Source organism: Cyprinodon tularosa, unplaced genomic scaffold, assembly GCF_016077235.1.
Source record: "Cyprinodon tularosa strain WSP-4 unplaced genomic scaffold, ASM1607723v1 ctg409, whole genome shotgun sequence".
Taxonomy (NCBI): domain Eukaryota; kingdom Metazoa; phylum Chordata; class Actinopteri; order Cyprinodontiformes; family Cyprinodontidae; genus Cyprinodon; species Cyprinodon tularosa.
The window spans coordinates 322,772-348,898 of record NW_024039129.1 but is presented as its reverse complement, the minus strand read 5'-3'; the positions used below and the strand labels follow the sequence as shown (position 1 = coordinate 348,898).

General features: G+C 40.3%; 1 protein-coding gene across 1 annotated transcript; it reads left to right on the top strand.

The window, feature by feature from the left end:
- Nucleotides 1–5,748: 5,748 nt before the first annotated feature.
- mmp23ba (matrix metallopeptidase 23ba) lies at nucleotides 5,749–23,739 on the top strand. The gene is made up of 9 exons (XM_038298533.1): nucleotides 5,749–5,760; nucleotides 6,124–6,300; nucleotides 13,381–13,517; nucleotides 15,093–15,232; nucleotides 15,664–15,831; nucleotides 15,904–16,068; nucleotides 19,782–19,892; nucleotides 23,031–23,157; nucleotides 23,490–23,739. Exons 1-9 carry the CDS (start codon nucleotides 5,749–5,751, stop codon nucleotides 23,662–23,664), a joined length of 1,212 nt encoding a protein of 403 aa, XP_038154461.1. The 3' UTR covers nucleotides 23,665–23,739.
- Nucleotides 23,740–26,127: the final 2,388 nt, after the last annotated feature.

The following is a 26,127-nucleotide window of genomic DNA, read 5'->3' as shown; positions in this document are numbered from 1 at the left end:
GAGTATCTGGTCATGCCTTTCGGCCTAACTAATGCCCCAGCTGTCTTCCAAGCCCTCATAAATGATGTACTCAGAGACTTCATTAATCATTTTGTGTTTGTCTACATAGACGACATCCTCATTTTCTCTAGAGACCCCAAACAACATCGGCAGCACGTCCGCCAGGTCCTCCAGCGGCTCCTAGAGAACCGTTTATTTGTCAAGGCAGAAAAATGTGAGTTCCACCATGAGTCCATAAGTTTCCTCGGCTTCATCTTTGAGGGTGGACAGGTGAAGACGGATCCAGCCAAAGTCAAAGCTGTGGTCGACTGGCCCACACCCAAGACCCGAAAGGACCTCCAACGCTTCCTTGGGTTTGCCAATTTCTACAGAGTGTTTATCAAGGACTATAGTGTCATTGCCTCGCCCCTCTCAGCCCTCACTTCCACCAAGACAATCTTTACTTGGTCTCCTGGAGCCGATCAGGCTTTTCGTTTCCTCAAGGAGAGGTTCACAAAAGCCCCCATCCTGGTTTACCCTGATCCTTTGGCCCAGTTCACCATGGAGGTCGATGCCTCGGATACCGGGGTCGGGGCCATCCTGTCCCAGATGTCTGTCTCTGATGGCAAGCTCCATCCCTGTGCTTTCTTTTCTAGGCGTTTCACTCCAGCCGAGAAAAACTACGATGTGGGAGATCGTGAGCTGCTGGCCATTAAACTGGCTCTGGAGGAGTGGCGCCACTGGTTGGAGGGGACAGAGTTGCCAATTATTATCTGGACAGATCATAAGAACCTTTCCTACATCCAGTCTGCTAAACGCCTGAACTCTCGTCAGAGCCGTTGGGCACTTTTTTTTTCACGTTTCCATTTTACCATCACCTACCGCCCTGGCTCCAAAAACGTTAAACCAGACGCACTGTCCCGACTGTTTCCTGCCGCCCCTGATTCCACTGATCCAGAGACCATCATCCCCAAATCCTGCGTCATTGGGGCGATCGCCTGGGGATTGGAGAAACAGATTCAACGGGCGCTGGAGAATGAACCTGATCCTGGAGGCGGCCCTCCCCGCCGACTCTATGTCCCTTCTGCTGTCCGTTCCCAGGTAATCCGCTGGGGGCATTCATCTAGGTTCTCTGGTCACCCTGGCTCCAGTCGCACCATCGCCTTCATCAGACGATATTTCTGGTGGCCGTCCCTAAACAGGGATGTTTTTGAGTTTGTTTCTGCCTGTCCTGTCTGTGCCCGCAACAAATGTTCCAGCAGACCACCTTCTGGCCTCCTCCAACCTCTACCCACGCCTAGTCGTCCGTGGTCACACATAGCCCTGGATTTCGTCACTGGTCTACCCCCATCCAATCACAAGACGGTCATCCTCACCGTCATCGACAGGTTCTCCAAGGCATGCCATCTGATACCACTGAACAAACTTCCATCTGCTCACCAGACTGCCAGACTTTTGTTCGACCATGTGTTTAGACTCCATGGCTTGCCGACGGAAATTGTGTCTGACCGTGGCCCACAGTTTGTTTCCCAAGTTTGGCGTCGTTTCTGTCAGTGCCTGGGGGCTAAGGTCTCACTTACATCTGGATTCCATCCCCAGTCTAATGGTCAGTGCGAAAGGCTGAATCAAGAGTTGGAGAACACCCTCCGTTGTGTCTGCTCCCACAACCCCTCCTCCTGGAGTCAGCTCCTTGCATGGGTGGAGTACTCACATAACTCGCACATTTCAGCAGCCACTGGATTGTCCCCCTTTGAGGCATCCCTAGGTTATCAGCCCACACTCCTTCCCTCTTCCTTCCCTGATCCAACCTTTCCATCCGTCAGGTCATACCTTCAGCAGTGCCGCAAAGTCTGGGATCAGACCAAAGCCGCCCTTGAATGTACCTCCATTCGAAACAAGAAGTTTGCTGACCGCAAACGCATCCCGGCGCCTATCTATTTCCCTGGACAAGAGGTGTGGTTGTCTTCTAGGAATTTTCCCCTAAAGGCTGTGTCAAAGAAACTGGCCCCTAAGTTCCTCGGTCCCTTTAAGATCGCCCGCATCATCAGTCCTACAGCAGTCCGGCTCAGGCTTCCGCCTCACCTTCGTGTACACCCTACTTTTCATGTGTCTCAAATTAGACCTGTCACCTCTAGCCCGTTATGCCCTCCTTCCAGACCCCCCCCACCCGCCCGGATTGTGGATGGTCACCCTGCCTTCACGGTTCGACGCATAGTGGCTTCCAGGCGTCGTGGCCGCGGCTTCCAGTTTCTGGTGGATTGGGCGGGGTACGGCCCTGAGGAGCGGTCCTGGGTTCCTCGTTCGTTCATTTTGGATCCCGGCCTCATCTCAGCCTTCGAGGCCTCCTCCACTGGACGGCCGCCAGGGGGCGTCCGTTAGAGGGGGGGTGCTGTCATGCTCCAGGCCTGGGTTCAGGGATGGGTTGTCTCTCTCTCTCTCTTCTCTGCAGGGTGGACTGGCAGGTGCTCCTCATCACTGCTGATTTCAGCCCTTCTTAAGGAGCAGAGACCAGGAGGAGGGCGTCAGTTCTTTCTCGCTTCCAGCGTGGTACATGACCCAACAAAACTTTCCGAGTTTCATCCGAACCAGACCTGATATTTTGTCTCTGTCTTTTCCTCCTTAGAACCTGAAATCCAAGCCAGAGAAATCACAAGCCAGGGAGCTGGACTCCTCTGATCGCCTGCCTGTCCACCCTCAAAAACCATCTGCACAAGAGAGACTGAGGGAACCGCTGGATTGCACCGGACCACAGACTTCACCCCCCCTGGCTCCGGGCAAGCCTCCCACTCTGTGAGTTTTGAGCTCTCCACATTCTTACTGCCACAGGCTGTTTCTGACCACCTCCTTCGCCCTCCAAGCAGGCCAGAAGATACCAAACCAGTCATCACCTGTCTACCAGCACTTTACAATAAACCAGTTAAAACTAACTGTCTGTCTCCGTGGTTGCTCTGATCCTGAGTCGTTCTTTTCTATCATGACATACACAGGTTAAGCCATGAAAACCTGCATGACCATGTAAGCCCATAAACTTCAGTCGGTGTCCATTTGAACCTACAAACTACTCGCAATCCCCATGTGAGCCTATAAACTACATACAAAGTTCATATGAACCCATACATTGTATACAATGCCTACTTGAACCCATAATCTACATGCACTTCCCATGTGAACCCATAAACTACATACAATGTCGATATGAACCCATAAGTTACATGTGAACCAATAAACTACATGGAAACTACATGCCCATATGAGGCCATAAACTACGTACAATGTCCATGTAAACCCATAAACCACTGGCGTAACTTTCCGAAGGACTGGTGTGGACATGTCCCTACCAACTTTGGCATGGAGGGGACAGTCCCCACCAATAATTTCAGCTTTTTTCCCCGTTTCCGCTGACGTACTTTGGCCAACAGTAACTGGTGGTGGGTGCAGCTGTGTTCAGAGCGCTTTCAGTCCGTGTTCTTTCCTCGCTCTTCCACTGCTTTCGAGTCCCAACTCTTGAAATATTATGGCATCCGTCGCTTTAGGACATAATATTATCTGCGGTCGCTATTCACTGCGTACATAGTAGCTACGTGGAAGAGGAGAGACACAGCAGCACTCAGTGAATTTTAACCTGGAGCTACTTCGATATATATTTCGGTAAAAGTTAGGAGACTGGTTGGTTAAAAAAATTAGAGATGCCACTGAAAAATCCATTCGTTACATGCAGAGCTTTTTCAGCTAAAAATGGCGACAGAATGATGTACATTTAAATAAGTAAAAAAAAAAAAAGCTGGGCTTCTCAAAAGACCATTACTCAGAGTTACAGATTAAAATGAACACATATCTGTTGTTTTCTTATTGTACAGAGAATCAGACTGCAGAGCTTCTAGAGATCTTGAAAATTATTTTCTCTGGCATCATTATTTTGGTAGACAGGTTCATAAATCTAACTTTAAGCAGAGCAGAAACACAATTAGGGACAGCTGCAAATTTAAAGGTGAAACAGATTTACTTGGATATGCACCATGCAATAAAATATATCCCCAAGTTTACAAGAAAATACACAATGCTATAATAAAATTAAAATTTTTTGTCTTTTGTAGTTAAGCAAGACTCTGAAATAGCCGTGCCAGCCAACCCAGAGAGAGCCAGACTCACAAGACACAGACTTAAAATTAAAATATAAGAAATCTGCGAGAATTAAAGCACAAATAATAAAAATCAGTGTATAAATAATTTTTGAAGTATAGGGTTCAATACATAGAGTTTGGCTGTCAACGACATATGGGAAAATTTTCTGAACTTGATTTTGCTGGTTGTAAAGGAGGATAATCAGTGATGCAGCTTAAAGGGAAGCCATGCATGGATGGATGGAATGGAAGTGAAGTTGTGTCCATACTAGGGATGCATGATATATTGATGTTGGCATCGTTATCGGCTGTTATTAGTAATTTTTTAAACATTAATGTTTTTGAGCCCTTTATAAATAATGCAATAAAGGCAAGCCACTGTCTATAAATATCAATGCACTGTGGCATAGAAAAGCATTCAATATGTTTAACCTTATTTTTGGAGAATATAAACCCTACTGAAAGCGTTCGGGTTGAGTAGCTGTAAGTCCATCAGCCACCACCCTTAGAGCGTCCCCACCAACTTTTAACGCAAAGCTGCACCCTTGCCATAAACTATATGCAGTACCGATGTGAGCCCTTAAATCACATGATGGTGATGCCATACAGAAATGGTATATTTGTTAGGATTCCAGTTTGTGTGGGTTTTTTGTGGGGTTTTTTTCTCTACACCACCGGGTGGTGCCCTGTCCTCTTTCGGCCTCCCTGCACACCTGCGGCTCGTTGGATCATTACTGGAGGAGTATTTGAGCAGTGGGCTGTCACTACCTCAACGCCAGAGTGTTTGCTTGTTTTGGGTACTCTAGGCAAGCTGAAATTAGCAGAGTCTCACCTAAGCTTTGTTTCTCTGAGTCTTATCAAGTTTTTTGTCTTTGCTCTTCGGCAGGAAGCCTTCCTGAGTAACTGGATACTTGGACCTTCTTCCCCTGGAAGGATTAGCTGAGTACACACTGAGCAGGGGAAAACCTCCACATGATCCGTTCAAGTCCTCATCGGAAATCCAAGTGACAGTCTGCTCCTTTACTCCTCTGGGTCCAATGCTTGTCTATCTGTCCGCCCTCCAACGAGTTCCCACTTCTCTGGATTAACCCCACACAAGCTGGATTCATGGGTTGACAAGAGCCCCCTTTAAACGTGAGTCCCTCTCCTGTAATATTCAAGCCTGGGTCAAATTTCCTACGGTCCCTGAACTGATCACTGTGAGTGGTTCTCTGCATGTGGGTCAGATCGCCTAACCCCATCATGACAATATTTGATTTTCATGCGAAAGACAAAGGATACATGTGATTACTGTGCAAAAAATAAAGACAATATTCATGTTAACATTTTAAAAACTGTATAATGCCCAGATAAAGTGCACAAACTATATGTAAACACACGTCTAGCTCAATATCTACATTTATGAAGTGCATTCAATACATGTTATTTCTATTTAAAACTCATCAGTCCCAGCAAAGTCCCATGGGACTACAGTTGATGCCCATAAAGTACAGGTTTAGCCCCAGGAATGATATGAATATTAGTGTGTCCTTTATTAGAGAGAAATCTGTTGGACTAAAAATTGAGTCAGGTGAAGAGGAAGAGTGCTCCAGGCCCCTCAGCGCTTTAATAATATATCAGCGCTCCTGGTGTTTTCTTTTTTGCCGAAATGTCTGAAAAAGTAGAGATTTTTTCCCTTCAGCAGCATTACATAAACAACAGAGATGAAAAAAGCAGAGCTACCCATCTGATAGTGCTTTTAGTGAGGTCTCGTGGTTGGAAGCAGTGGCGCGACGGAAAGCACGTTTGGTTTTCATTAGATCGTCTCGACACTGACCCCCTGTCCTGTGTGGATCCAGCCCGCTGGCGCGCGTGCTGAGCGGAAGAGAGCGAGCAGAGCAGAGCTGATGTGCTGTCTGCGCTTTTCATTACGCGGTCCGCAGGCTGGACTGCGCACCCGCACTGTGTGACAGGAGCTACGCAAAGTTGCGCGCAATGGCCGAGAAGTAGCACCCGGTGGGCATCGGTGGTTGAAGTCTCCTAGCTGAGAGGCTGTTTATCCCCAAAGTGTGACTCTGCTGCAACCATGGCGAGCTGCTGGACTTCCGGAGGTTTACGCAGCGGTGACTGGTGCTCCGCTGCTCTGCTGGCCGCTGCGCTGCTCAGCCTTCTGTTTGCTGGGATGCATCCAGCCACCGCGTTTCCCTCCTGGAGGTTAGAGGTATGCTGTCACCTGCTGACCTGCAAGGGCTCAATTCAACTTCTGATTACACTGTTATGCATTTTGTCTCAAAAGACAGAAATACGAGGTCTATTCAATTTTCAAGATGATAAATAATTTATGACTTTGATCCCCCAAGTTATTGCGAATCTAGGAATTTTAAACCTTATTTAAAATCTTTGAAAATAAATGACATATACTAATATTACAAAAGCTTAAAACCATTTTTTATGAGTTCTAAATATTTGTTATATTTAATAATTTCCTAACATCTTCATTTGGGATCAGATCATATCCTGTTTTCTTTTTATAACATATTATGAAATACCTTAAATGGGATTAACTGTGCAGCCTCATTATTACCAAAGCATCAACAGATGGACTCACTTAATTTTGGTAATAGACTTCAGATCCAGTTAAAGTTCTGCTCAGCTGAAATTAGATGAATACCAGAATTAGTTTCTGCAACAAAGTGGATCCTTGTAAGGTAATGTCTTCAGTGGATAGGAAAATTTTGTTCCCCTCCACATTACTTCACTTCTTGCCAGCCACCCACTGTGATCCAGAGCCTGAGGGACAGTTTTGTGTAATTTCCTTTAACACACATTCCTATTAGCTGTCAGTCATGGAGGCCATTGCATCAATCGTGTTAGATAAGCTTTACAAATTCAGCTCAATTTGTTCTATAAAAATATTCACATCCATTGAAGAATAGATTTTTATAATTTGTTTTCCCCATCACAACCACTGATTTCACTGAATTTGATTTGGAGATTTAATGGGAAATAGAATACTAATCTGTTTTTATAGAAAATTACATTATAAGACTGTAGACATGGCTGAATGTTTAGAGTTGTTGTGTTGAACAATGCACCTCCACTCCAGTCTGTAGTATTTAAAAACCTTCACATTTATAAAAAACATCCACACAGTATGACTCAGCCACCACTGTGTTTAGATAGGGCTGGACCATATTTCACTATCAATATATATATTACAATATAGTTTAATTCAATATCAGTGATATGACTTTAAACCCATTTCTGATATTTCACTATTCATTAAGCGGCATTTTTTCACTGACTAACTTACAGGATTTTATGTATTTAATTTATTTTCTGTTTGTTTTTAAAGCATTTTGTTATTGGGTTTTATTTTTTCATATTAATATTGAAATTATATCAGATTGACTGAAATAAAAAATGTATTGTGATATAAGTTTTGACCATATAATCTGGCCCTATGTTTAACAGTGGGTAATGTGAAGTACTGCTGTTTAACCTCATAGAGCATAATGCATGTGGTTATAAAAGTTTACTTTTGAACTCATCTGACCAGAAAGCTTTCTTCCAGCTGTTCACTGTCCCCCCTTTAATTGCTTGTGGCAAATAGCAAAAAGCACTCCCTATTGTTTTTTGTCAATGATTGCCACTTTTCCATAAGGGGTAGATTGTTTTATTTTATTTTTTGCTCTCTGTAGGGTTGGCTTTGTGCCATAAAGGCAGTTGGTTGCTCTTAGAGTAAAGAGGGTCAAATAAATTGCACATTGTTTAGATTCTTAGTTGTACAATGTTTTAAAAAGCATGCATCGTCATCGTTTGAGTTTACAATGATGTGCTGATTTATTTTAGTCTGTTTCATAAACCTCTAATACAATACCCAAAGTTTGTGATTATAGAATGACAAAATATGAAGAAAAAAAAAGTCAGTTCTTGGAAGGAACTCGGTGTGCTCTATGAAGAGGAAATACAATAAACAAATTGTGTTTTTAATTATATCCAAAATGCAGCAATTTGCCGAAAATGAAATTCTTCTGTGTGTCTGACATGAGGAATGAAAACCATAATCCCTCGTTTAGCAGTTTGAGGCTAAACTATTCCAGACTCTCCCTCTCAAATCCTCAGAGACATCTCTTCGCATGTTTTGGTCTGCGAGCTCAGTCATGGCTTCAGGGTTTAGTCTAGAGACAGCCGGCTTCCATCCCCACGGTTCCCCAGTTCATCTTAATTTGAGTCAAATCATGAGTGTCTGTCCGCAGCGACATGGTGCACAGAGAAAGGGAGAATACAGTGTTGGCCTGAATACATTAAACAATACATTAAACACCTCATAAGTCACAGAGTCCATGACTGTGGTGCATCAGACGAGGTGAGTGGAGTTTTAGTGGAGGAAATTCAGAAGAAAGGGAGCATTCTTCAGTGAGAGTGATCGACATTATCACTTTCCACACCAGAACGGGTCTGTCCCTGTTGGGTTATTTTGGAAAGGAAGTCATGTATCCCTCTTGACTGGGAAAATCAGAAACAAGATCCAGAGGATAAGGTGTGGAATGCAAAATAAAGGGTGCCCTGATACTTTTTTTTGCTATATAGATTTCCTATTTTATCCTGAGAATGTACCACTACAGAGAGCGTTGCAGGTGACTAACAATCTGGAGGAAGTTCATTACAACATGATGATTCACAGAAACAAAATGCATCATTTATCATTATCAAAGCATGGTTCTCTGACCAGACAAAGCCACATTTTTGTTAGCATTTTTTGGCGTTCTGCTTCTAGAAGCATGCCTGATGTTATTCCATCTTAGTTATCATAGTGTTGCAAGAATATTACAGACTTCATAATGTCATCCTATTATGAGTAATGGATGGCGCTTGCTAAGATACCACCACCTAACTTATTGTGTTTTCCAATCACAGGAAATACAAGGCAACAGTGTTGTAGCTGTATGTCAGCTTGCTGAGCAGCGGTGTGCAGCTGCAGGAGGACAAATTGTTGGTTTAAAAGCCCGCAATGCAATCTATCATAAAATCTGAATTATCTTGTCAAGTATAAAGTTAAATTGAACAAATAATTATATTAAATTTGACTGATGTACTGTAGTTCTGAGACCACAGCCTCACTCACAGTGGACAAAATGATGTCACCAAACAGGTGTTTTTTACACACAGGGATGATTCGTCTCTCCAAAGCACGTCTCCGCTGCTTTAGACTCTAGTGTTGGTATGCTTCACACCAGTGGATCCAACACTTTGCCTTGGACTTGGTGATGTAAGGTTTGGATGCAGCAGCTCAGCCATGGAAACCCATTCCATGAAGCTTTTATGCACTGCTTATGTGCTAATCTGAAGACCAAAATCAAGTTTGGAGGTCTTTAGCTACTGACTATACTCAGCATCTGCTGACCCGCTCTGGGATTTTATGTGGCCCACCACATCATGGCTCAGTTACCGTCCCTCCTAATAGCTTCTACTTTGTTATAATGGCACTAACAACTGGAACATTTATTCAGGAGGAAATGTCACAACTGGACTTATTGCACAGATGGCATCATATCATCTTACCAACTGGAATTCACTGAGCTCCTGAGAGCAGGCAATCCATTCTTCCATAGATGTTTGCAGAAACAGAATGCATTATGCATTATTGCACTAAAGCATGCCTTATTATAATGCATGCTTTATTATGGCTGGATCACCTGAATTTAATAACTACACAGGATGTAGGTTAGAGAGGCCAAGCCTAGCAGCTCTCTGCAGCTGTTTTTTTTTTTCTTTGTACCATCATGGCTAAGATAGATAAGCTCATGGAGAATCTTACACACAAGTTAGGGAAAGGCATTAAGTCCATAACGAAAATCCTTCATTTTTCCATTGGTTACAGTGCAGCTTATTATTAGGAAATACATAACGTTCTACACACCTTTTAGAGGATTTTGCTCAGAAGCTAAATTGGACACCTGTGTGCTGGCAAGACAGGTGAAATAAAATCTAAGCATTACCATCAAGGCCGTCACAGTGAATCTGAGATCTGGTGGTGGCGACGTCTCAAGGCAGACAGTCCAAAACATTACTCACTACTGGGTTCCTCAGACACCGACCAAAGGCGACACCACTTGTCTAAGACAAACACCAGACCTTTGCAAATATTCACCTGGACAAATAAAAGTTGAATTCATGGTCATATTAAACAAAAGAATAATTGTTTGGCCACAATGATGTATCCTTTATTTGTTATAAAAACGTAGAAGCCATCAACCCTATGAACTTTGTCCTTAATGGCAAACATAGCGGGGGGAACCTGATGCTTTTGGTTTGTTTTTTCAGCCATTGGCCCAAGGGAGCTAATCAAAGTAAATGGTACCATGAAAAAAGAGCAGCAGATAAAGATTATCTCCAACAGGCAGCCTGCAGAGAAACTCTGCCTTGGACATTTCAGCACCACAATCCAAAATACATAACAATGGTATGGTGTTTAGCAGGCATAAGCATCAATGTTTTGCTGTGGTATATTCAGACCAAATCCTTACTTAAATCCAGTTTAGAAACTCTGGAGTGAGTCAAAGGTCAGGGCACGGTCAAAGAGATATGGATGAGTTGTAGCTCATGTAAAGATATGCGAATACAGCAAGCCTGTAGGTATTGAGAAGGGCTAGCAACTTTTTGCTAAAACTAAAAACGTTTTTCACAATGATGCCTCTTGCACTTATATTTAAAAAAGAGAGACCTACGTGTTGAATTAAAGTGACAAAAAAGTTTGCCTTGGTATAATACATTCCAGGCTTCAGTGTATCTACACTTTAATATGAGGCAGCTATCTTGACAGGAAATACTGTTCCTGTATCCTTTTCCACTGTGTAAAACACAGTGGAAAAGGATTTTCTTGGGCAAAAAGAAAAAAAAAATTCACATCTCTTGCAGATGAACTGCAAGGATTGCGTATGTAAACCTGTAAAAGTAAATCGTGTGTGCAACTGGTATTTTGACAATGGCCATAAAAGGAATATTAAGTTTTAAGCCATGTAGTTGGAGATAATGGCAAAAATCATTAAAACCCCACAGACTAAATAAACAGAATAAAATAAGTGAAAATTATGAATATTATTTGAAGTGCACTTTACTTAAGTAACTTAAAGTACTACAAACATAATGAAATGAAAAAAAAATAAAGATGAAAATAACAAAAGACATTAAAAGGTTGTTTATCAGTTGTAAAACTTGGACAATGTTTTAGCTAGTCCAGGAAAAACGCCTTAATTCCAAATTACATTCTAAACAGCTGAATCTACCTCCACACAACTCTGCATAGCACCCGACTGACTCAACGTTCTCTAAACAAAGTTAGGCCAATAATAATTTTGTCATAATTGAGCTTCATTGAGAGCCAGTAAAACACCATTGGAAGAGGAAAAAAATCCCTCTTACCACGACTCAGAGATGACCAGATTTAGGTGCCCACCCTTTACAGGCTCTGTGACAATATATTTAATATCAGCCATGGTGTCTAGTTTAGGTTCAATTGCATATAGAATTGCTTATGGCTGCATTATGTGTGCACATGTGTTTTTCCCACTAATATTATTCAGCTTTTGTTATTTCTGGCAGTCCAGATGTGTTCACATATGCACAGACTCTCCGTCATCTTTCATTTTGCCAATGCCTCCTTTGTGGCTATAATGGTCACAGACGGTTGTTCTACAGAGTTTTTACCAGACTTTCTAAGATGCTAAAATGAACAAAAGTGATCAGTGTCAGGTTTGATAAATCGTTCTGCCTGTGGTAATTATGCACATTTTCATATCCTTTTGATCAGTTTCATGATTAGAATACTGTTTTTTTATTTATGGATGAAATTTTGATTTCAGAAGTCGGGAGGGGTGCAATTTGTACTATTAAATACAAGTTTGGCACGTTTTCTAGTAGTTTGTCTGTGTTTGTTTCCTCCATTTTCTCTTGCATCTCTGCTATCCCTCACCTGATAAAAATATATGACTGAACGACGTGAACAATTTGACAATCTGGGGTGCAACAATCCATGTGGATTAAAAACACATAGTTTCACATGATAATAATAATATATAACAATAATACATTTAATTTATCAGCACTTTTGATAAAATAAATGTGCTTTATAATTCATTGGAGGATCTTGAAGTGGATCTGCTGCTTTATCGGTGAAGGTGTTTTAGGAGGGGTGTTACATAGCTCACACACTTTGACTTTTAAATAAGTCTCTTAATGTCTCTGTTTCTTTTTTCAGACACCTGCAAGTCCAATAAACAAACACACAAACAGCCACCAGTTCAAAGATTTGAGTAATTTAATACACCTAATATTACAACCCTTCATGACCAAATGAGAAGAAAAAATACCTCATTTGCAGCAGCAGACTCTACAAGGCCGTTACTCCTGGTTAAGTTATCTCAAAAATCCAACCAAAACGTACCGGAAAGCAGAGACAGAGGCTTGCGACCCTACAGTTTTTTAATTACAGTAGCAGTGCTGTGACCATCCAATCACAGACCAGATTCAGTGGCGCATCAGTTTTTTGTAAAGTGACCTTCTCATGAGTGACAGCGGTGACAGCCAATCATATAAGAAACTCAGGGAAGCGGGTTTCAGCTGTGGATCTTCTCTTGGTCCTAGTGCATGACGTTTGTCTGTGTACTCCAGCGTGAAATTGTTTTGCATATATTGCAAATCAAATTAAACCTTTAACAGCCTCCAGACGGATGGGTTTGTTACATTTTCCACGAATAAAGACGATCCACATCCAAGAACAGCATGATGAGGAAGAGGAGGAATGTAGGTGTTCCTCGTCTAAGCAACAGCTAAAGAGAGGAAGTCTGAGGTCAAGGGTCTGGGTCTAAATTTTGTTTTTGGACAGTAAAAAGTGCAGGGGACCAAAACAGACTTTGAAAAAGTGCGGGGGACATGTCCCCTGTGACCCCCCTGCAAATTACGTCTGTGTGTATATTCCTAAGGCACAGATAAAAATGTTGCACTAGATATTTCACTGGTTTTACACATGCAATTCAATTTGCACATGCTTTGTAGATAGCCTGCTAACAAGATTGTACACCTTTTGATAAACACAATCAGGACCTCCCTGCTTATAACCTTTATAACCTGAACTAAACTTCAAATTTCTGCTCAGAGTCAAAGGTGTTTACTGTTGCACATCTCTGTGCCTGCTATTGAATGTAAAGATGTACAGGAAAGATCGTCTTTACTTTCATTTTATTTTTATCTGCTGTCCATTCCATAAGGTGAAACATTAAAGGTTTTTTCTTTGTCCAAGGAAGAAGCTCACACCACCATATTGCTCATCGGGATCCGCAAAGAGGCGCGCTCACAAGTCCTCAACCTGTCCAGGAACAAGCGCTACACCCTGACCCCAGAGCAGCTCAAATGGGACAAGTTCAAGCTAACATACAAGTATTTACTCTCACATTGTTTCCTTATCAACACGAACAAGTACTGCTGTATTTTAGACCACAATCTGAGACACAACCAAGACTTTGATATAACCAAAATGGAGGAAGAGAGAGTCCAAAACTAATATATCAATATAACAATATATATACAGTATATCAATACCTTGATATACTGTATATATATTGTTTATTCTTAATGCACCTGTTTCCTCCTTGTTTGCACCTTCTTTAATTACTATACCAATATGTGACCAGTGAATTTCTCCGCTGTGAGATCAATAAAGCTAATCTAATCTAATATTGCACGATTTTTAAGATTATTGTAACAATTCATTAGACTTAGACTTAGGCAAACTTAATTGTCATTTTTTTATACACAGAGTGTTTACAAAACAAAATTATGTTGCTTAAAGCTTACAACAGTGAAATGAACATTACCAGTATAAAATACTGCAGTGATCATCATGTAAAAAGTACAGGGGAAAAGAAAAACAGTGTAAAAACAATTATGGTGCAAAAGGGCATTAATAAGGAAATATTCAGTGCTGTGCAAAATAAATATGATGCAAATGCAGTATAACATTGAGTTGTGTCCCTTAGTAAGCTAACCTAGAGGTGCGCCTTCTTCAGTCATCTGCCCTGCTGCAGCATTTAGGTAAATACAAATTTATAAGTAAAGAAACCACCAGTGACATGATATTAGACATCTAATAAATCTGGAAACTGGTAACAAAGAAATTGGGTAAACCAGATGACTGTGCAGGGTGCATACACATAGCCAAACGTTAACTTAGTCAACCAAACTTTAGGTAGGTTGAGTAATCTCTTAAAGCAAAAAAACATGCATTTGCTACGGGAGTCGTTTCTTTCTAGAGTTTTCTTATCTTGTCTCCAGAGCCTTGCTACAGAAGAGAAGAAATTGTTGCATCCTAATTTTTTACATGGAAAAAAAAACATTTGTGGTAGAATTTAAAGAAGATCAAAATACAAAAAGAATCCAGACTTAGGCAAGACTTTTATAATATGGTCTCACTCAATTCATCAGCAACATAACACTACGGTTTATTACTCTTGCAGAAAGATCTTTAAAAATCAAAGAAATACTTGAAGTAATGCATGAATATTTGAATTAGTCAAGCTTATTATTTTCTTCTTATACAGTCCAATACTCTACTCACTAAAATGCTTTCCACCTACATCTTCCTCTACATTTTGAATGATTAACTTAAAAAACTACTCAAATCTTTACCAATTTAAATTTTTCTTGAGTTACTAGTCCCCATATAAACTCTTTAATTAAACCTAATTGGAGAAGGTACTACAGTTTATCTGCAATGATCTTAAAACACCCTTAAGCTAACAGCAGACAATCCGATTAATACATAACCTTCATTAAAAGTCTCAGCACTGATCTAAGCCTGGCTGAGATGTACAAGCAGATGAAGTAATGGAGCTGTACTCAGTAGTGCTTGTGAGAATTGGTGTGAACAGTAGCTGCTGTGTTTTGACTGACTCCTCAGCTGCTGTGATGAATGTGTACAGAGAGCAGCGCTAACTGCATGCCGCCTCCCAACAGGTTGCTGTCTTTTCCTACAAACCTGATAAATGCCAGCGACACGCGTCAAGGCATTGCCAGGGCTTTTGGCCTGTGGAGCGACGTCTCGCCGTTCTCATTCAGAGAGGTGCCAGCGGACGAGGAGGCAGACATTAAGATCGGTGAGTGCTCACTTTCCCTGCATGCAGCTGTTTTAGTCTCCAACAGATGTTGCTTGGCTCCCAGGTTGAGAGTTATGCTTTACTCTTTCCTTTTTTTTATCGTTGTGCCGTACTGTAGTACAAAGCCTACATTCAGTGCTATATATAATGATGACAGAAAAGAAAAACACTGAATTCTTGACAACTTCCATGGCAAATCATTGTGAATTATGCATTATTCATCCTTCTGGAATTAAATTGGAGTCCCAGCATAAATTGCTAGTGACAGGTAGAGGTATTGCTGTCATCATGCAGGGTGAGGCCTCTGCAAAGAACTCTCTGTCTTCAGTAAATCATAATTTCTCCACTGTAGTCCACAGAGAGCAGAAATAATAGGTTGTGGGTTTCCCTCTTTGACTAAGAGGTATGTGTTTCTCTCTCGGCTTTGGCAGGCTTCTACCCGGTCAACCACACGGACTGCTGGCAGTCCTACCTGCACCACTGTTTTGACGGCATCACAGGTGAACTTGCTCACGCCTTCTTCCCGCCAACGGGTGAGATCCACTTCGATGACAGCGAATACTGGATTTTGGGAGATATGCGCTTCAGCTGGAAGAAAGGCAGGACCCGGTTTTTTTAACTGCAAATAATGATTAAGCAAACGACAAATCGCCGTTATGTTCTTGTTTCAGGAGTTTGGCTGACGGATCTTGTCCACGTGGCAACTCATGAAATCGGCCACGTCCTCGGACTCATGCACACTATGGACCCGAAAGCTATAATGCACTTGAACGCTACTCTGACAGGACGCAAGCGGATCACCCAGGACGAAATCTGGGGTCTGCACCGTCTCTATGGTACATCTGTAGTCACATCCCTGTCAGAATTAGCCATGGGCTGCTGACATTTAGGATGGTTTTAATAATACATTGGATTTGTAACTCACTTTATATTTATACAAATCCCAAAGCGCTGTGTAGTATATCAAGTAAAAAAGATTAAAGAAACAAAGACAATAAGTAAAAGAGCACAAGTTCAATTAAAAGGTGGGTTTTAAGGCCACATTTAAAAGCATCCATAGTCTGGGGGACTTCAAGAATTTTAAAGTGGCTAAAGATTTTCCTTTACGCCATTTTAACATTCTTTCCATCAGTTGCCAGAGAAAGTGTCAAAATATCCTGTTTGTTTGGAACATTGATCAGTGCAGCGCTGCCTCTTCATAAGCTTTTGTTGCTTCTCTTAAATTTGGCCGAAGAAAGGCTAATACAACCTACTTTTGTTTACGAGAAAGTTTATTTAGACTTATTGGATTTCTATTTTAAAAAAAGAAAATGCAAGATGTAGAAGCTAAATTAAAGCTAATTATCATTGTAATTGTAGCTGCTGGTAAGTTAGACGATAGCTCTCAGGGGAGCTAAAATTGGCTTCTTCAAACATTGTGTATCCCACCTACTAGTTAAACATATAATGGAGGATGTTCGTTTTCCGGGTGGATCATCAAAATAAGTGGTCCTTGTAACTGTCAATCATTCTGCTGATATGTAAGGCCGTCCCCATTGCTCGTCCTCGAATTTTTACTTACTGGTGGTGAGTCTGACAATCGTGGAAAAACTGCTCACTTTCTTTTGGAAAGTAAACTTGTATGAGCGATGCAAACAGCAACTTTCAAGCAGAGCGTGCACGAGAAATGGACTCATGTACGCTCTCACAAGCATTCAATAGGTTTTCCCTCTTGGGAGCGGGTACAGGGTCGTGCATGTGCATTTTTTTAAGTGGAAAAGGCGGGTCTTTTATAAAATTTGTGAAAATCCTCCACAATATATTTAGGACATTTATTCAACCTGAACAAAATGAAAATTGTTTAATTACCTTGGAAGGTGTGGAGAGCTACAAAGTAGCACCAATAATGAATAGTGTTTTTATCTTTTGTCTAATCATTGAAAAAATAAAACTGTAGATACTATATTGTTCTTGCATAAAGAGATAAGAAATATTTTCATTTCACAGTGAAAAAAATCTAAATAGTTTGAGCAGCCATGAAAGTCGGGGGGGAAAACTAATACCAAGAATCTGTAGTTAGATATAAATGAGTAAACAAGCTGTCTGCTTATTGCTAAAAGTGTTCTCATATTTCATGGTTTACCTGCAGAATATTCCTTTCATTTTCTTTCATGTCTAGTTTGTGTAGGGACGTTCCAATCCGATATAAATATCGGATATTGGTTCCATATTTGCCAAAAATCGTTTTTTGGCTCTATCAAATGGTCTCTAAAATCATACCTTTATTTGTTAACTTTTACTCCCAGTTTTAGTTATATTACTTGATCCAACCTTTTCTAAAATTTGCAGGACAAAATAAGTAATAATAGTAAAAAAATAAATAAATAAATAAATTTATAAAATAAAATAAAAACTAATGCAACCAGTTTTGGCATTTACTTAATTATCATACTTTAACCCAATTGTTTCGTGTTAGCAGGGTAGGACATAAAACAGTTGTGTTAAAGTAACTAAATATGATTACGTAAATGCCAAAATGCGGTTGCATATGACTTGTGCAAGTATTGTATCAGGTCAATATCTGTATCGGCCAATTCTAAAAGCTGAAATATCAGCATTGTATCAGAAAATGGAAAAAGTAAACCCTAATCCTGTGTAAACCTTCGGTTTCACTGGCTTTCAAGTCAAGATGTGGTTTATTATCATGGCTTCAGATCACCTTGCTTTGCATTTAACATTATAGCACCATCATGTACTGGGTGCCACACATTTCTGGACTTCTCACACCCATTGTGTACAGTACATGTACACCCCTGCAACAGAGTCAACCAGACACCTCACTCACTTCAGCATGTGAGATGCTTGAAAGTGAAAGTAAAACTTAGAGAACAACCTACTCTCTAATTGGATAAGTTTTTAAACGGAAATAGAACAAAGAGGTTTACAGCCTTGGAAGTAAGCTTTTCCTTTCATAATAATAATTTAACTTTATTGCTCGTACATTGGAGAAATTTACCAGCTGCCATTGTGGGGCGCCTGGGGAGCAGGCTCTTGCTCAGAGACCCAGAGTTGCAGGTTGTGGGGCTCGAACTCAGAACCTCAGGATTCCAAGCTCTATGCCCTAACCACTAGACTGCCACTCCCCCTGAAAACAAACCAACTATATAAAAATATCTATACATTATACACTAGTTGTGCATAACAACAGGAGCATATCTAAAGAGACATACATGCTTCATTGACATTGGAGCTTTTAGACTATGTTCAATGCACCAGCATACGTCAGTAGATCGTAATCAAAGGGGGAGTTTGTGAAGGAAAGAGAAAAATAGTGGAGGTCAGTGAAGGTAATCATTTCCTCTATGATGACAGGTTTTTATGCTAAGCACTGAATTTTTATTTGACCTGTCATACACATCAGATAGTATCCAACGGTGACATGGGACCGTGGACTTATTTTTCCAGCTGTTTCTGATGAGACAAACTTAGCTGTTTGAACAGTCATGTGGAAAATAAGTGAACAATATCTATTACACATATTTGAGTTTCTTGTTTTTTTTTAACCACAGTTAGCCTACTGTGAACAGCATATTTGTAAGCTGCATACAGCAGGCAACTTAGAGCTTTTTAGTTCTGTTCATTTATCAGGAACAGAATGGCAAAATATATATATATATATATTCTGATGAATTGACTCTTGACTTAATTATAAAATTCGGTAGAATAAAAATAATTTTAAAATCAGTTTTTTGTGTCTGTGTTTGTGTGCGTGGTCAGAGCTCACTAGTAAAGTTACAGATCACTGGCGCATTTTGGACTCTTTAATTCCTCTAAGAGGTCCTTAAAGAATTGGAGCCAATAGGCAGGACTTCCAGATCTCCTTCCTGGATCCAAAAGTTAACAATGTAATAGATTTCTGGGATTAGAAAAATAGCTACCAAACAGAGCCAGATAGGCCCTATTTTTACAAATATTTTGGATTCCATGAAACAAGATAAGCGCATAAAGAGCAGTTTTGTTTCTCCATCTTTCACCTGGTTTGAGACCATCCCATACGTCTTATTAATCAACGCCGTCATTTTAAAGATCCCAGGTCTGTTTTCAGCAATCTGCATCTCAAAACGCCAACTCAACTGTCATGGCAGATGGTAGCCTCTTATGAAGCCAAAAATAATTGTAGGGATTGCTGGCAAAAGAAGGGGATTACAATAACAAACTGATAGATTTAATCTAAGAATGTTGAAAAGTTGAAACATTTTGTTCTCTGATCCTGGAATTAGAAGAATTACCCCTAGATAAACATGTTAAAACCAGCCGTATGATATGCAGTGACGCATTTTTGGATCCGGACCAATGGGGAAAGCAGACCACCGTGTTTGTCTTTGACACTGACAGCCAACGTGGCATTAATGCACACTGTATAAACTCATGAGTCATCATTAACATGTATTACAGTGAGTCAGTTTTGCTGGCATGAAAAGCCGATTGGAGATCCAATTTCTTTCTGCTGCTGACTGAAAACTGCTGTCTGGATCTTCTCCTCCTAAATCCATCCTCCGTTCTCTTCCAGGATGTTTGGACCGGTTATTTATCTGTCCTGCCTGGGCTCGGAAAGGCTATTGCGACAGCAGGCGCAGGCTGATGCAGAGACACTGCCCCTCCAGCTGTGATTTCTGTTACGGTAAGGCCGCAGAAAGCAGGAGTAGCACTCCAGGGAGAAAAAAAGAAAGCTTTCACAGCGTAAGGAGCTACTGTGAACTGTTTGCCAATGGAACAGCTGGAGCCAACAGGTCCAACCTATCAGAGCTCTGATGGAGTTGATTTAAGTGCCCGATTTAAGTGGAGATTAGATTGTATTTCTGCACAGGGGAAGTCTTTCCCAGGAGGCTCAGCAGAATTGGTACCTGTTGGCTGCGTCTCAGCAGATCCTGCTTTGCTTAAAGTCCAACACGTTAGCAATCTGAGTACCTATTTAGGTTTTATTGTGGATGTTCTGCTTGCACCACAGGAAATAGCTCCTCTAAACTATCATTGCACTTGCACAGATTTTGTCAGCAACAAGGGACAGTTCAGAGACAGCAAGGAAACAATTGCTGGTCTGCAGGAATCTGTTCCCCGTTGTTGATTTCGGAGACACAGTACGGCTGTGGAAAATTCCAGAGCGACTCCAAACCGCTGGAATTTCAGACTGTGGCTTGAGGGTTAGAGGCAAACAGGGTCAATTGAGATTTTTGTGGTGTTAACGAGAATGAGAGATTCTTAAGCAGTCTGAGAGCTGATCACAAGAGGCTCTGATGTGTTGGTCAGAAACCAGAAGGTTACGATGACAGGACTGCTGCTTCCCCAACAGCTCAGCATTATGGAGTAAATTCTGAGTAAATTCCATTATTGTTGCAAGGAAAAAGAACACGTTTTGTAAATAAAAAATTTGAAAAAATGAAATTTTGTCAAATGTTTTAATCAAAAAAAGGTTTTTAGTGTAACTTATTAGTGACTATTTTTTAATATTTTATTTTACAAATTGCATCCTTTCAAACTAATTTTTATCACCCTTCGGGGTCATGCTTTCGTCTGGAGTGGGGAGTGATTGCATATTCCTATTGGTTTGCATAGATGTAAGCAACAACAGTTGTATTGGTCAATGTGCGCATCAAGAGTGAGCATTTTTATCGGGCTCGAAGTGAAAAGAAGATCTATCAAATGCAATTTGAAAAGAATAAAATTCGTAAACTCTGTCTGAAAAAAAATCTGGAAAAAAAAATTTAAAATAAAATTGGAAAAAGTTAAATATCAAAAATAAATGTGAGAAAAAAATCAACAGAAATAACATCTGATGAAACAACAGTTACTGTCTTAACCTTTTTCACATTTTCAGTGATTTATTTCTTGATTACTTTTTTTTTTCTTCAAATTTCCATTTGCAAAATGTGTTCTTTGCTTTTATTTTAATTTTTTTTACAAATTTGAGTCTTAAAAGTGTGGCCTGCAGCTGTCTTTAGTTCCCTTTATCTAACACCCCTAAACAAAATCCAGTGCAATACATTCCGTTACTATATAAATCAAGTGTAAAACAAGCAATATTAAGACAAAGGAAGTTTAAACCATTGCTATTGTAATTAAAAAAATACCCTAACCTTTGAAAATCTCACTTTAAGCCCTATAACCAAAAATGGAGAGGATGGAACTTTATTGATCTGTCACAAGTGAAAAAATTATCTAAAAATCTTTCTTAAAATATTGTATTTGGTCAAATGGACACTGCAAAAAGTATCGATCTAACCAAATCTTAAAGTTGTTGGATTGTATTTTGAGATTGATATACTAAGCAAGAGCAGATCCAGTTCGATTATTAATCTTATTTCAAAAAGGTTTGACTGATTGCAGGCACTTGGTAAGATGGACACTTTAGAAGCAAAACCCCATCATGCACCGCAACATATTTTTGCAAAATATTCAAACATAAATCCACCCAATATAAGACGTTTAAAGAAAGCAGTTTAGTTTTATTATAATTTAGTTTGTTGCAATGATTTTACAGTTTGAAGAAATTGAAAATTACACCATATGCCCTCCGTCAGAAGGATGTGCAGGACAAGGAAGGGCTTTAAATACTGCTTGCATCATTTAGGTAGTTACCATTGTATTACTTGTTGACAGGTAGGTGCTTCAGCCAGACAGTAAGTGTTGGGGCCAGTATGATTTAAGGAGGGTCGGTCCTCACATGCTTAAATTAGGACTGGCCCCCTGGGTAAATGCCTGGTATCACAGATTACCAGTCTGAGCCTGGCTGTAACTGTTGTGACTCAGAACATCCATTCATCCATTTTCTTACACGCTTAATCCCAAGCGGGGTTGCGAGGTGCTGGTGCCTATCTCCAGCTGTCTATGGGCGAGAGGCGGGGTCCACCCTGGACAGGTCACCAGTCCATCGCAGGGCAACATAGAGACAAACCTAACAGTCATATTTTTGGACTGTGGGAAGAAGCCAGAGAACCCACACATGTTCAGGGAGAACATGCAAACTCCATGTAGAAAGACCCCTGGCCGGGAATCAAACTCTGAACCTTCTTGCTGCAAGGCAGCAGTGCTACCCACTGTGTCATTGAGCGGTTGACTGAGAACAGAGGACCCAGTATTCAGGCAAGACAGACAGTGGCATTACTTAAAAAGCTTTTATTTAAGACCAGCAGATCTGAGTAGTAGTGGCTAGGGCATCTAAGGCTGGAACCTCTGGTTTTCAAGTCCAGTCCATTTCCAAAAAACAGGGTAGACACTGTGGCACCGTCCGCAGTGTCCCAGAAGCTGTAGCCCCGGAGAACATGCAGGAGTCCAGAGCCAGGTCAGGCAAAAAGATAAGAACAGGCAGGCTCAGAGATCCAGGAGTCCGAAGACAGTTCAGGCAAACCGTTCAGATGGGAACAAGCAGGCTCAGTGGTTGAGAGGCAGACAGGTCAGGATCAGATAATCAAAAAGCAAGGAACTTGAAAAACACTCTCACCACTGCCTAGAGAGAAGAAGAATAATCTGGCCTAGATGACTGGGAGCAAGCAGCTTAAACAGCAGCAGGTGGACCAGAGCAGTAATGAGAAACTGGAAAGAGTTAGACAGGTGAATGAATAATTAAGCCAGTCATCAGTGCCAAGATCCTGACAGTGACATGATAATCTGTGCAAAAAGGGGTTCCAATACTTTTTGAAATCTCTATTAAATAATTCTTTCTTACCTTCTCTTACTAATTATAGCACAAACATGTTTAAATTATTTGACATTATCATGATTTTCTGTACTTTGCTTATGAATGCATTTCGTCCTTTTGCAGAGTTCCCATTCCCCACTGCAGCCCCCACACCCACTCCACCCAGAACAAAACACAAGCTGGTCATCGAGGGCAAGAAACTAACTTTTCGCTGTGGGAAGAAAATCGCATCAAAGAAAGGCAAAGTATAGTAAGTGTCAGCGACGTGTCTGATTAAAACAGAAGTTAATTTAATTATCAGAGAATTGTAGAGGTTTAGAAATTAACTGATCAAATGAATCATTATGACATGAATTAAAATATATATATATATCAACATGAAATTCTTTTACACATTAAAATAAAGCTAAATGAAGTACGTTTTGGTAGTAAATAAAAAAGGAGGAGGTGTTTTAATTTAGTGTGTAATCTACCTTAGTTGACTTTCTGTTGTTGGGCTGTTGAAAACCTTAGGGGGGTAATTGGCAGCTTGGAAACCTCTGCAGCTGTTGAGAAGTTTCTGAAGCCTGATTTTTGTTCCAGCTGGTATAAAGACGGGGAGCTGCTGGTGCACTCTCACCCTAACTACATCTCCCTGAAAAATGACCACATCACCATTGTGGCCAACGCCATCAATGAAGGCACGTACACTTGCATCGTGAAGAAAAAGGACAAAGTTCTTACGAACTACTCATGGAGGGTACGCGTGCGCTTCTGATGCTCTCCTAAGCTGCACAGCGAACAGGACTCTAGGGCACATATTTCGGATTAAAAATAAACATTGTATCATTCATAAAAGTTGTCCATCCTTTTTTTTTTTATACGTGCAAACAATAAAGGTTTTATACTACCCAAACGTGAAAAGCTCTTGTTGGGAATTGTTTTGGTTTGCAGTGACTTATTTTCCTTGCTCATTTTTTCTTTTGTCACATGAACATACAACACACTGGAAAAAATCAAAATCTAGATAAATAATTTTTTCTTAAAATAAGCGCATTTGTTCTTGAATTGAGCAGATAAGAGACATTTTGCCAATGGAACAAGACAATTTATATTCAAAATAAGAAAAGACATTTGCATTGTCTTATTTCAATTGCATATTATCAAATTATCTTATTTTATTAGTAAAAAATCTAATCTCAATCTCATTTACCTACTCAAATCAAGGGTAAATAAACTTAATTTAAGAAATGTTTACATATTTCTAGATAATTTTTTCCAGTGCAGCATCCAAATTTATTGGTACAGATGAGAAAAAAAAACCTTGAATTCGTCATCCAATTGCAGCAGCATAATTTCATACTGAATATGTTAAGATGAGAACATTAATTTAATGAGGAAATGACTCAAGTCATGAAATCATTTTTATCCAAATCACAGGTGCCACACTTTTGTTTCCTCTAATAAATCTTATGCAACTCAGAAATGTCACTTAAGGGTTATATTTATTTAATTTGAGTACAAAGTGACCTTTAATTGGTAATTCATGACCTTCTGGTTTCTCAGAGTCGAAATGACATAAAACGAACTATTTCTTTTAGCTACTCTTTAATACAAAAGAAAATGGCATACAGCTAAGATAGATACATTTTGTTGGTCACCCCCTTAGTACCTGGATTTATTTATTTTTTCCTTTTTGAAACCTGTTATCAGCATCTATTAGTTTAACAGAGGTCTGAGAAAGAGAAATAACCAGAGGGGTGTCAGCACTATTGGTAATAAATGCCTGGTTATCATCATAGAGTGGGCTCACCAATTCATGATAAGTGGAGGATTCAGCAGCTGCAGCCACCTCTAATAATCAAGCTAGGCTGATACAGATCAGAAATCTAAGGCTACGGTCCAAACAGACTCACCAGATCCAGACCTCATGGAAAAATACTTTGCTTTGGCTGTTGGGTCTCAACGTTGGCACAAACATCTACAGGATGGGGTCAGGATTTGAGATTAACAAGTATCAGCGACTCAGGTCCTTACACTGGAAAAATGATCTAGAAATGAGTAAACATGTCTTAAATTAAGTGTATTACCACTTACATTTGGTGTATTGAATTTAGTTTAAAGAAAAGCAAAAAAGAAATGGCTTAAATCTGACAACCCAGTTATAGAGGAATGGAATTATATAATCAATATTTGTGATGGAAAGAATCATTTTCTTAGTGAGACTTCAGCAAACCAAATGTAAAGACATCTAGAATATATGGAAAATGTATTTCCAAGAGAATCCTCTGTTAAGATTTTTTTTCCTCATTCTATCATCTGTCTATAGTATTTCCTGTATATACTTATGTTCCTTTTTCTTGCTTTTATATTTTCCGGTTACTATTATTAAAAAATAAATTAAAAAAAAGCTGCACAAAAAGGGTTTATTTTTAAAGTTTAGTGCTAAGGGGTGTGATTTTTGCAGGGTAATTTTCCTTCTTTTTTAATTCAACCAGGGGTTCGGGCATTTAATTGTTCCTGCAACAACAAAGAATAAAAAACCTGTCATCAAAATTACTGGAGAATTTATTTCAATCCAAAAAACAAAAGCACTGAAAGCCCCCCTCCCCTCCTTTTAAAAGTAAATGTTTACACAGTTGATGAGGTTTTCTTTTTGAACCTGAAAAAGTCCCAGAAGCCATTTTCTCCGATGCAGGGTGATTACACACTCCCCAAACTGAACCACTGAAGCAAAAAATGAGCTGTGATTTCAACAGCCTTTTGAGATATCTGGACCTTAAAACCGCACATGGAACATCTCAGACGTCTAGCTTACTTTACTAGCCTCGCAGCGAGGCCAGCAGTCTGCCTCCAGAGTCTCTGCAGCCAGCTCCTCTCAGCTCTTTCCAAGCTCATTCAACACATCAGGTGTAATAATCTGCAGAAGTGGCTGTGGTGGAGGCAGGGGACAGATAAAACTGATTAATGAATTTTTCCATTCACTGCCGTCTACAGAGAAACTGGGACGAGACGGTTTCTCTAGGCCTGATCCAGGGAAAGCAGCACGCCGTCTTGCAGGAACCGAAGCAGGACTGTTTATTTTGCTCTGGCTCACAATCAGAGAATTTATTGGTTTAAATCTGATGTAGTAAAACCGGGTAAAAACAAAGACAGACCAGAGTCTGGCCTTATTTTTCACGTAAAAAGAACAAAAAAAGCCACAGAGTGTGCAAAGGATTGTATTACATCACGTTTGGTC